At 57.3% G+C, this 12,627-nt stretch overlaps 1 protein-coding gene across 1 annotated transcript; it reads right to left on the minus strand.

The window, feature by feature from the left end:
* Positions 1–4,459: 4,459 nt before the first annotated feature.
* Positions 4,460–6,461, minus strand: TMEM80 (transmembrane protein 80; the record flags this gene model as incomplete). The annotated part of the gene is made up of 3 exons (XM_080712777.1): positions 6,374–6,461; positions 6,213–6,305; positions 4,460–4,665 (listed from the first exon to the last, which is right to left on the minus strand). Exons 1-3 carry the CDS (start codon positions 6,444–6,446, stop codon positions 4,460–4,462), a joined length of 372 nt encoding a protein of 123 aa, XP_080568903.1. The 5' UTR covers positions 6,447–6,461.
* Between the last annotated feature and the right edge of the window lie 6,166 nt (positions 6,462–12,627).

Genomic DNA, 12,627 nt, shown 5'->3' on the forward strand with positions numbered 1-12,627 from the left:
AGGAGAGAGCCAGGCTTGAGCCAGGAGGGCGCAAAGGCAGAGGGAGCTGGGCCCCGGCCAGGGGCTCCTCCCAAAGGGGCCTGCACGCTGCATGGACATGCCTCCCAGCTCCCTCCGGCCCTAGCAAAGAGTCCTTGGGCCCGGGAGGCCTAAGCAGAAAAGGGGCCATGTGGCAGAGAATCCTGGGGTCGTGGGCCCAGGGAACAGAGACAAGCCCAAGGGGGAGCCCTGAGCAAGTGGGTGTGGGTAGGAGCTGAGAAGGATGGTTGTTGCCCCAGCCTCCCCAGTAGCAGAATCCCACAACCTATCTCCAGCTACATTTGGGGGAAACAGGCCTGCTTGCTGAAGTGAGCAGGTATCTGATCTGGGTTGAACCCTGGGCCTTCTGCGGGAGGTAAACAGAATCTGGTGGCCTGGGCCAGTGTGAGATACACATGGGCTGTGCCCTGTGGGGATCGCCAGTGCTGGGTGGCCCCATGACAGGTAGACGGCTTCCTGCTGCCCTTCTGAGGCTCTGTGGCCAGCTTGCCATGGGGCCGTGGGTCCACACACTGTCTGCCTCCTGGCAGATGTCACTAGCAGGGCTTCCTGTTTGGGTCTGCAGGGTGGTATGGAGGGCTGCGGGGCAGGCTGGGCACCCCAGGACTTTCTGGTTTGACCAGGTCCTGTGGGGGAGGGGGCTCTTCCAGGAGCCACAGGGGTCCAGGGGCTTCAGCAGCACTGCCTCAGCCTGGCTACTGCTGCACCCCCTCCCACATGCCGCCGAGGGTCCCGGTTTGCCAAAGGGGGGCTGGGCGGATTCCTCTGTCTACCTGTCCGTGGAGAATGTGGGGAATGCTCGTGACCACAGTGGGTGAGTCCGAGTATTTGCTTAATGGGATTCCTGGCGGGCTCAACCAAGGGCGCAGGGCACGTGGGGCCAGGTACACACACCTGAGCAAAACAACCCTCCGGACCGGACCGCAGGAGGGCACACAGACCTCACAGGCTGGGAGCAGGCTCGGGTCGGCAGGCTGCCTGCAGGGCCTCGGCTGAGGGGCCCAGTGCAGCGGACCAAGCAGGCTGCGCTCTGCTTTAAGGGAGGATGGTCTGTGTGTGGAGGGAGGGCCCAGCGTGCCTGCTGCCTCCCGGGTCCACGCGGGGTGGAGGCCCAGCAGGGCAGAGAGGGCAGGGGAACTGGCTCCAAGTTCAAACTCCAGGTCCAAACACTGAGTGACCTCGGGGAGGGGTCAGCTGAGTCACTGGGGCTCCTGGCAGCCCTCATGGGAGCTGGGTGGGGCCCTAGAGCTGGGCAGTCCCTGGGGCTCAGCTGTGACCTGCTCTGGGAACTATAGTTTGGGGCACAGCCCTGACTAAGTGGAAGGAAGGAAGGGCTAAACCTGAGAAGCTCCAGGGGCGTGGGGTGTGCTTGGGGAAACCAAGGCAGGCCCAGGGCCAAGGAGAACGGCCAGGTGCTGGGCAGGTGCAGAGAGGCCTGGGAGTAGGTGGCCTGCAGGGGTGTGCCTCCTTCCTCCGGTGTAAAGGGGCCCGGGTTGGATGCCCACAGACACCGGCCAGCCCACCCTGGGGCATGGCCCTCAGGGCTCCCGAAGCCTCTCCCCAGACTCCCTCCTTCAGAAACTCCACACCCAGCCTTGGCCTGGAGACTGACCCGCCTGATGCTGCACTGGCCCTGGTTTCCTCCTGGGCTCGGACACCCAGGAAGTGCCAAGGGACGGTGTTGGGTGCCCACCGCCAGGGTCCGGCCCTAGAGGAGGCCCCAGCCTAGGCGCAGGAGGGGAGAAGCCCCCACCCCTCCTCTGGATGCGGGATTCTCCCACCAAGCCCCAGGGCTGGGAGGGGGCCGGGACGGGCACGGGTGAGTCATCTGCCACTGGCTTAAAAATATCCCTGCACCCGGGCCGCGCCCGGACCGACCGACGGCCAGGCTGGTCCACGGCGCACTCCTGGGGCCGGGAGCCCCACGGCCCGGCCCGGCGCCGCCCCTCCCCCCGCTGCGCCCCCGGCCCGCCCGGCCCGGCCGCCGTCCAACCCCGCACCGCGCCGCCCTCCACGCCGTCCCGCAGCGCCGCGTGCCTCGGCCGCCCGGGAAACGAAGCCCGGCGGCCAGCCTGGTCCGCAGGCTCACCTGCTGCCCGCAGCTGCCCCGCGCCGGCCGTCCGGGGTCGGAACGTCGGTGCCCGTCTGTGCGCACCTCCGGCCGGCGAGCTGGGTCTCCGCGGGCGGGGCGGGGCGGGGCGGGGCGGGAGAGGAGGAACCTGAGCGACAGGTTGCGAGTCACCCCGAGCCGGCCGAGCCCAGCCGGCGGGGCCGGGGGCGGGCCGCGGGCCGGACGTCCCTCCCTCGCCCCGCGCCGCGCCGCCATCCCCAGCCCACCTGCGGCCCAGATCCCTCCCCGGGGGCTGTGCGCAGCAGGCGGGGCCTGGGAGCTAAGGTCCGGCCCGCTGAAGGTCGCCCTGCGTGCGCCCTGGAGGGGTCAGAGCGAGCCTGGGGCTGGGGTCCGGGGCAGGACCCCGAGCCAGAGCTCCGCGGGTGGAGGGCCTCTCTCCTTCACAGCCCAGGAGCTCCTGAAGACATCTTTTGGCCTGACACAGAGCCCCCCCCCCGCGGGGGGTGTCTGTCTGGAAGGTGGGGAGCCTGCGGCCTGAGTACTGCTGGGTCTCCTCATCAGGGACTCCCCTTGCGCAGTCGAGCCTGACCTGCAGCTCAGAGCAGGGCCTGCCTGCGTGCACGGGGCCAGGCAGAAAGAGAAGGGGCCGGTGGGACACCCTGGGCCTGTCCAGGGACCGGGGCGCCTATTGTTCCTGGGGTGGGGGCAGCAGGAAGGGTGCTGCCGGAGGCAGGTCCGGCCTCAGTCCCAGAGGCAGGGCTGGCACAGAGCACTTCCTGGGGAGGCAACTGCTCTGCCCTGAGTGCCAGCGTTGCTGCCTTCCCTCTGGCCTGTGCGCTGAGACACTATAGGTGAGCCACCGAAGGGGGGGGCAGGAAGTGGCCTTCATCCTTCAGTCCCGGTGCCTGCCCAAGCCCAGGCGAGCCCTGGCTTCCTGGTTCAGAGCCTGCGGCCGATCACACAGAATCGGCCCAACCCCACTCCACGTGTGACCTTGCCCAGGTCCAGTGCTGCGCACACCGTGCCCAGCCCTTCCTGGGCAGAGTAGGGGATGGGCAAAAGCAGGAAGGGGCACTGCAGGGGACAGTTGGGTGAGCCCCACCCAGGCGCTCATCAGTCACCTCATGAGGCAGCCCGGACTGGTCCTCTGTGGCCACTGTCCACTCCAGGCCCCCAGGACCATGGTGCCCAAAGGCCGTGGGGGACAGGTAATCACCGCTTCTGCGCAGGTGGCGAGAGCGGGGCTCAAGGGCTGGAGGCCCAGCTCTGTCACCTGGGAAGGCCCCGTGGAGGGCGCCCAGGCCTCGGGGTCCCAGTGGGGAGGGGACGGTGCCTCTCTAGGCACAGAGGAAGGTGTCCTGCGGGCTGTTGGATGGGAGGCCGATGGACTGGAGGCTGCGGTGAGCAAGATGGCAGAGGGCTGGGCTGAGATCTGGGGAGGCAGGTGGCTGGAATTAGGAGAAACTCACGGAGGTATAAACCTTTCTTTACTTGAAAACTGTGATGAAGAGCAAACCAGATATTGGAATTATTCCAAACACAGAAAACACACAGCGGAACAAGAGGAGCACTGCTGTAAAATCACCCGGAGAGTTTTCTTGTTTTTGCTTCTGCTGGCCCTGGAGATGGAACCTGGGAGCATCTAAGCATTCTACTGCTCAGCTCAGGTACATTGATACATTTTATGGACCGGTTAAGTCTTTGGCTTCAGCAGGAGGCTAAGCAGGTCGGTGGGTCACTGGGCCGGCTCAGAGGCCTCAAGCTGCAGCGTCTCCGCGGTCTGCCCCCTTCGGCCTTTCCCCTGGACCTCAGGACCCCCGGGGGTAAGGAGGGCGGCTGAGGTGGTCGCCGACACAGCCCACCGACCCGAGGGCCTGTCCCACACAGGGCCGGCGGGGTGAGCCACACTCAAATCCGGGCCCTCACGCCACGGCCAGGATGGAACCCAGGCCTGGCCGTGAAGCGAGCTAGCCCTCGACAAGAGTCAGGACTGGTGCGGGCGCTAAGATCCTGTGTGAGAAAGCACAGCGTCAGTGACGGGTGGCCACACTCCCTCGTGGGGACGGGCAGGCGACAGGGCTGTGTTGCCGGCCATCTCCTTTCTTCAGGGTGCCGTCCTCTGAGCCAGGGGTCGGCGGCGGCCCAGTTGCTGTGGCCAGGTCTAGTGGTGGGGTCCTGGGATTCATGGCCCCTGGCTGTTCTCAGGAGCCCAGCGGCTCGTTCTGCTCTGGTTCCTGCCCCTCATCCCCACCAAGAAAGGCTTGCACACCACGGGCAAGTGGGCAGGAAGAGTCCGTGGGACGCACAGAGGGCGGCGGGGCGCCCAGGCGCCCTGCAGGCTGGGGGCTGCTACCCCAGGAAGGAAGCGATGGCCACCACCTGCAGGGTGGCCTCCAGGCCGTGCAGGGCCAGGAGCGCAGCGCTGAGGATGGAGTCGGCCCAGAGCACCAGGGTCTGCCAGAGCAGGAAGTGCACGGAGAGGAGGCTGCTGCCCGCCGTGAGGGCCAGGCTGGCGGCCAGTGGCACCTCAGCCTCCGTCAGATTGCCTCTCATGCCTGCGGAGAGAGCGGGTGAGCACAGGGACGGGAGATCACCCCACCTTGCGTCCTGTGTCCTGCGGAGGACAGCGCAAGCCTAAGATGCGCTCCAGGAGGAACCCGCAGCCCGTGCCCCTGGGGGAGTTGTTTTGTGTGCGGTCCTGGGGATGGAACCCAGGGGCATTCTACCTTCGAGGTACGCCCCCAGCCCTATGTTATTTTTATTTTGCAACAGGGTCTCACTAGGTTGATGAGTCTCATTACTTGCTGAGGCTGTCCTTGAACCTGCGAATCTCCTGTCTCAGTCTCCCAAATACTGGGATTATAGGCATGCACCACGACGGCCAGTGCTTGGGGGGCTGAGACAGGAGGATCATAGGTTTGAAGCCAACCTCAGCAATTTAGCAAGATTTTCAACAACCTAGTTAGACCCTGTTTCAAACCAAAAATAAAAAGGGCTGGAGGTGTAGCTGGGAGGTAGAAGGCCCTTGGATTCAATTCCCAGTGCCGAAAGAGAAAAATAAAAATAATAAAAAATGAGAAAGAGCCAGAAATGGTGGTGTACACCTGTAATCCCAGTATGTGGGAGGCTGAGGCAGGAGGGTCTAAGGTTTGAAGATAGCCTCAGCAGTTTAGTGAAACTTAGAATGACCCAGTTTCTGCCAGGCGTGGTGGCGCATGCTTGTAATCCCAGCATTTGGGAGGCTGAGACCGGAGGATTGTGGTTCGTGGACAGCCTCAGCTACTTAGTGAGGCCCTCTGCAACTCAGTGAGACCCTGTTTCATAATAAAGAATAAAAAATAGGACAGGGGGGTGTAGCTCGGAGGTCAAATGCCCCTGGGTTCTATCCCCAGACCCGCAAAAAAAGAGACTGTTTTATTTTGTTTGTTTGTTTGTTTTGTGTGTGTGTGTGTGGTACTGGGGGTGGAACCCAGAGGCTTTCTACCTCCGGGCTATACTACCAGACCCATTTTATACTTTACTTGGAAACAGGGTCTCACTAAGTTGCTGAGAGCCTCACTAAGTAGCTGAGGCTAGCTTCGAACCTGTGCAATCCTCCTGTCTCAGCCTCCCAAGTGCGGGGATTACAAGCGTACGCCACCACGCCCGGCTGAAAGACCCTGTTTTAAAACAAAAAGTTAAAAATGCCTGGGGGTGTAGTTTGGAGATAGAATGCTCCTGGATTCAATCTCTAGTAACACATACACACTAAAATTAAATTAGAGAGTCGGCCCTAGGCTGGACTTTGGGGCTTGACGGTGCCCAGAGCCCCTGCCTGCTGGCTGAGGCAGGGAAGGCAGGAGCCATGGCCTGGACTCAGGCCTGATTTCGGTGGGGTTACAGACTGGAGGATGCCTGCCACACGTCACCTGTCCCAGGACAAGGCTTCTGAATGAGCGGTTAATACTTAATGACACTGTAAGGCGATGCTGCAGGCACTGGCCGCGGCTGAAAGAAGCTGAAGGAAGCCGTCTCCCGGAGCCGTGTTCCACAGCGAGGACCTTCAGGGTCGGCGCCTTTGAGCCGGAGTGATCCCAACCCCTTAGGCTTGCAGACAACTCACCCAGGTAGAGCCGAGCGGCTTCCAAGAGGCCCATGAGGAGGAGCAGTGTGAGATCCAGGACGAGGTGGTGCGGAGCATAGCTGAAGGCCTGACCTGGGGCACAGAGCGGGTCAGCGGGGCCCAGGGCAACTCCGGCCCGCGAACGCGCGCCCGAAACTTACTTTTATAAGCGAGCATCAGGAGCGTGGCTAGGAAATACAGGGTGTAGTACAGCCCGCTGAGGTGGAGCAGCATTTGGAGAGGAACCGAGGAGAGCTGGTGAGTGGTCAAGGGTCCTCAGGCTCCGCAGACTGGGCTGGTCCTGCCCTCTACCCAGTGGCCATGGACGCAGGTCCATCCGAGGCCCCCAGATGGGCACCCATAGGTGTCCACAGGCCCGGCCACCAGCTCCCTGCCCGTCTAGGGCCCCTGTCACTCTCCTGGCCTCTAGTGTCACCCCCGGGGGTGCACGAGCTGTACCCCCTCTACCCACTGGTGCTCCTGGGTGATGTCACCTGGCCCTAGGTATCAGGCAAAAGAGGACATTTTTCTCTTTTGGAAAGGATTGAAATCAGGGGTACTCTACCTCCAGCTATAACCCAGCCCTTTTTAATATTTTGATACTGATGATTGAACCCAGGGGCATTCTACCTTGGAGACACATCTCCAGGCCTTTTTATTTTGAAATGAGGTCTCTCTAAGTTGCTGAAGGTCTCATTAAGTAGCGGAGGCTGGCCTCCAACCTGATTCTCCTGTCTCAACCTCCCAAGCACTGAGATGACAGGCGTGTACCACCACACCCAAACCTTTTAATTTTCTTCAGAGAAAGTGTATTTCTCAGTTTGGGGCAGTTTGAATATCTACTGGGAACCTCCCAGGCTCTGTCTGCTTCGCGTTTGTTTATGCTAAGTTTGCATCATCCAAATAGAGGGATGTCTGCCTGGGCGCGGTGGGCGCGCTCGTCATCCCAGCATTCGGGAGCTGAGACCGGAGGATCGCGGTTCGCGGCCAGCCTCAGCTACTTAGTGAGGCCCTCCGCAACCCTGTTTCAAAAATAAAGAATAAAAAATAGGGCTGGGGGTGTAGCTCAGAGGTCGAATGTCCCTGGGTTCCATCCCCAGACCCACAAAAGAAGAAGAAGAAGAAGGATGTTCCTTTTCCTGCCAAGGGTGTCCCGGTGGGAGGCAATGGCCCGCAGGACTGAGCTGGTTATGTCAGCTCTCTCTCTCAGAGAAGACCCCACCCTTTTAAGAGTTACTGGTTGTCTGGGCATGGTGGCACACAGCTGTAATCCTAGTACTTGGGATGCTGAGATAGGAGGATCCCAGGTTAAGGGCCAGCCTCAGCAGTTCAAGGAGACTCAGCAAGCTAGTGAGATCCTGTTTCAAAACAAAAAATACAAAGGGCTGGGGCTGGGTTCGATCCCCAGTACCAAAAAAAAAAAAAAAAGTTACTAGTCAGAATTTAAGGAAAGGTGGAAGGCTGGGTGTGGTGGTGCACACTTGTAATCCCAGAGACAGGAAGACAGGAAGATGGAGGGTTCGCAGCCAGCCTCAGCTACTCAGTGAGGCTGGAAATGTAGTTTTGAAGTAGAATGCGCCTGGGTTCAATCCCCAGTACCGCAAGAAAAACAATTAAGGAAAAGTAGAGCCAGGCTTGTGCTCACAGTACAGCACTTGGAGGCTGAGACAGGAGAATCCTGATTTGTGGCCAGCCTCAGCTACTTAGCGGGGCCCTCTGCAACTTAACGAGACCCTGTTTCTTTCTTTCTTTCTTTTTTTTTTTTTTTTTGGTGGTACTGGGGGTGGAACCCAGAGGCTTTCTATACTCCCAGACCTTTTCTATATTTTATTTGGAAACAGGGTCTCACTAAGTTGCTGAAAGCCTCACTAAGTAGCTGAGGCTGGCTTTGAACCTGTGCGATCCTCCTGTCTCAGCCTCCCAAGCGCGGGGATTACAAGCGTGCGCTACCACGCCTGACAGGAGACCCTGTTTAAAAATAAAAAATAAGCCGGGCGTGGTGGCGCACGCTTGTAATCCCCGCGCTTGGGAGGCAGAGACAGGAGGATCGCGCAGGTTTGAAGCCAGCCGCGCGCGCTGGCTTAGGAGACCCTGTTTCCAAATAAAAATGTAAAAATAGGTCTGGGAGTGTAGCCCGGAGATAGAAGGGCTTCCAGGAACCCCAGTACCACAAAAAAAATAAATAAATAAAATAAAATAAAATAATAAAAAAATAAAAAATAAGCTGGGCATGGTGGCACACGCTGGTAATCCCAGCATTCAGGAGGCTGAGACTGGATCTTAGTTTTAGGACAGCCTCAGCTACTTAGTGAGCTACCACTCAGTGAGACCGTTTCAAAATAAAGATAAAAATAGGGCTGGGGGTGCAGCTCAGAGGTAGAATGCCCCTGGGTCCTGTCCCCAGAACTGCAAAATAAATAAATAAATAAATAAAGCGCTGGGGGTATAGCACGGGGGTAGAATGCCCGGGCTCCATCCTCAGGACCACACACACACTTTAAGAAAAGGTGGGGTAGGTGTTGAGATGAACACGGGCCAGCAGGCCAGCTGCCTGGGTCACCCTGGCAGAGCCTGCAGCTAGCCTGAGGAGCGGGTTGCAACAGCAGCAGGATACCCCCGTGGTGGAGCCTCGGCCTGGAAGAGAAAGGGTTGTCGTGAGTCCTACAGCGCGTCTATGGCTTTCCCCCATGCTCTCCTTTGACCTCGTATTTGTACAAGAAGTGACCATTCTGGAGGCCCCAGCTAGGTTCCTGTCCTCACCGCTCCATCCGCCGCTCCAGGAGGACCTGGCACCCAAGGCAGGCCCGTCTGTATGGGGAGGGGTGCAGAAGTGAGGCCTGACCCACACCCGAGGCCGGACTCAACAGAGGCCGAGATCCTCGCTCCAGGGGAAGAAACAGCCCCAAATAAAACCAACGGCACCTTTTCTCATTTGCACGGTCCCTGCATATTTGCCACACATACAGAATTAGGTGGAAACCTTTTCTGATTTGAGTTTTAAGAAATTCTCTTCCAGGCTGGTTGCAGTGGTACATGCCTGCAATTCCAGTACTTGGGAGGCCGAGACAAGAGGATCGCAGGTTTACAGCCAGCCTCAACAACTTAACAAGGCCCTCAGCAACTCAGCAAGACCCTTGTTGCAAAATAAAAAATAGGCCTGGGGGTGCATCTCGGAGGTAGAATGCCCCTGAGTTTAATCCCCAGCGTGACAAAAACAAAAATAAGAAGATCATCATTATTTGAAACAAACATTAAAAGAAAGCAATGAAAATTTATTCCAAGGGTTTAGACTAGACTACCAGATCAACTCAGAGCAGGCAAAATAAAGGAGACGAGGCAGGTGTGGTGGTGGCACACGCCTGTCGTTCCAGTACTCTGCAGGCGAATACAGGAGATCCCGGGTTTGAGACCAGCCTCAGTGACTTGGTGAGGTTCTCAGCAACACAGCAAGATCCTGTTTCCAAACAAAAGATAAAGTAGACCCGGGCGTGGAGGCGCACAGTTGTCATCCCAGCGCTCAGGAGGCTGAGACAGGAGGGTCCTGGTTCCCAGCCAGCCTCAGCTACCTAGTGAAGCCCTCTGCAACTCGGTGAGACCCTCTTTCAAAATAACGAATAAAAAATAGGGCTGGGGGTGTCGTTCGGACATAGAATGTCCCTGGGTACCATCCCCAGTACTGAAAAAAAAAAAAAAAAAAAAGGATAAAGTAGGTCTGGGTGTAGCCTAGAGGTAGAATCCTCCCAAGTTCAATCCCCAGCACAAAAAGAGATCTTTTTCTGAGCCAGGTGTAGTAGTGCATGCCTGTAACCTCAGTGCTTGGGAGGCTGAGGCAGGAGGCCTGCAGGTCCAAGGACAGCCTCAGCAAGTAGTGGGACTCTCAGCAACCTAGCAAGACCTTGTTTCCAAATAAAAGTCAAACGGGGCCGGGGGTGTTGCCACAAAAAATAATAATAATTCCTTTTTCATAACCGATCATAGACATTTACTTTCCTCTGAATTTTATTAATTCCCCAAAATATCTCTCCAGAAAAAAAAAAGAATTTCCTAAACCTGAAGAACGTCCTCGCTCCTCCTCCCACCCTTGCCGCAGGTCTCCACCTTCCCAGTCCCGGTGACTCGGAGAAGGGCCCGCCGGGCCTCCTGCCTTGTGTCTGACTCTGAGACTCTGAGGTGTCCTGCTTGCAGAGCCCTCTGCCTCACCCCGGATGGGCCAGGACCCGGAGCAGCCTGAGGAGGCTCACAACAGCTGGCGTGTGGCTCTCCACGTGGACGCACACCCCTGACAATGTAGAGTTGGGTGCGTACCCCTACAGGGTGCTGTACTTCTGGCCAGCCCTGAACCCAGACCCTGCCTGTCTTCAGTTCCACTTCCTGAGTCCCAGGGAGGGCAGGAAAGACGCCCAGTCTGGGTGAGCTTTGAGGGCAACCAGATCCTTGGGCAGATCAGAGGCCTGTGTGCCAGAGCTGTGGATTTTTTTTTTTTTTTTTTTTTGAAAACTGAGGACTGAAGCCATGGGCATTCTACCTCAGAGCTACACTCCCAGCCCTATTTGAAACAGGGTCTCGCTAAGTTGCGGAGGGCCTCGCTAAGTAGCTGAGGCTGGCTGCAAACCTGCGAGCCTCCAAGTACTGGGATTACAAACGTGTGCCCCCATGCCCGGCTGAGTTGTGGATTCTAATGTGGGCAAGAGTCACAACTGGGAAACACAGGGCATTAGTAACAGACTCTGGACAGGGCTCCTGGCAGGCCGGCGTGTGGGCGCAGGAAGCCAGGCCAGGGAGGGGTGGCGGGAGGTGTCCTATCACATTTCCGCAGGGCGCACTTTAAACCTGAGCTGTTCTCTTCCAGGCAAATGAGGCAACCTAGATACCTGTTATTATTTGGGTCAGTTTCACATTAATTGGGGGTTTTCTCTCTCCTGATCCTTCCCTTAAAGGTTAGCATAAAGGCTGGGAATGTCGCTCAGAGGCGGAGCACCTGCCTGTCACGAGCAGGACTCAATCTCAAGTGCTGCAGAGAGACAGTCCCCACATCAGAGCATTTCAGACGGAGACACCTCTATTTGTCCATTGGTACAGATTACAATTTGGGGTTTAGGGTAAAATGCTAAAAAAAAGAACCCAAGTACAAGTGGGGTGTGGGGCCACACACCTGAATTCCAGTACTTGAGAGGGTGAGCCAGGAGGATCGTGGGATCGAAGCCAGCCTCAGCAACTTAACAAGGACCTCAACAACTTAGTGAGATCCTGCTCCCACATAAGAAATTTTAAAAGTAGGGCTAGGTAGCTGAGCATGGTGACGCACGCTTGTAATCCCAGCACTCGGGAGGCTGAGACAGGAGGATCACAGTTCGCGGACAGCCTCCGCTACTTAATGAGGCCCTTTGCAATCCACTGAGACCCTGTTTCAAAATAAAGAATAAAAATGGGCTGGGGGTGTAGCTCAGAGGTAGAATGCCCCTGGGTTCCGTCTCCAGTGTGACACACACACACACACACACACACACAGTAGAGCTGTGGATGTAGTTTGGAGGTAGAATGTCCCTGGGTTCAATTTTCAGCACAAAAACAAAACAAAGCAGAGCCCAAGTGCAGAACTTTGAAGTCATACGAAGGCAGTGAACTTCCGTGTGCTGCTGTAAGTCTGGGACCCACAGGAGCTTTTGCCTGCAGCAGCCTTGGCTTCAGGAACTCACCACTTTGTCAATGATTCACTGTAACCACGTGGCTACAATATGTGTGAGCCAGACTCTCAAAGTGGAAGTAAAAGGGTAAATAATATCTCTAAGGTTACAGACGAGGTGAGGCAGTGATCCTGTTCTAACACAGGCTTGATTTTTATTTTTTAATCTTTTCTTTCAGTACTAGGGATTGAACCTGGGGCACTCTGCCTCTGAGTTATACCCCCAACCCTTCTGTACTTTGAAACAGGGTCTCACTAAGTTGCTGAGGCTAGCCTCGAACCTGTGATCCTTCTGTCTCAGCCTCCTAAGTATTAGGATCATAAGTCTGTGCCCCCACACCACACCTGGCAGAGACTGGGCATTTTTCTCTCATTTCCCTGAGCTATATCCCCAGCCCAATTTTATTTTAATTTTGAAACAGGGTCTTGCTAAGTTACGAGAGTCTCACTACTTGCGGGGGCTGATCTCGAACCTTCGGTCTTCCTGTCTCAGCCTCCCAAGTACTGGGATTCCATGCCTGTGACAACACGCCTGGCTCTACCCCACTTCTAGTTTAATTTTTTGGCAAGTGGAAACACACAAACCAACCTAATTGGCAGAGGACTTCCACACATACGGTTTGGCACTTGGGAGCCTGCGCAGAGAGGGAAGCTTCTCCTGGGCAGGATGTCCCCCAGCCAGGGCTGCTGACACCGGGCTTCTGCAGCTAACGGTGTGGAGTCGCCCCACAG

This window comes from Muscardinus avellanarius (genome assembly GCF_963383645.1).
Source record: "Muscardinus avellanarius genome assembly, chromosome: 1".
NCBI classification, from domain to species: Eukaryota; Metazoa; Chordata; class Mammalia; order Rodentia; family Gliridae; genus Muscardinus; species Muscardinus avellanarius.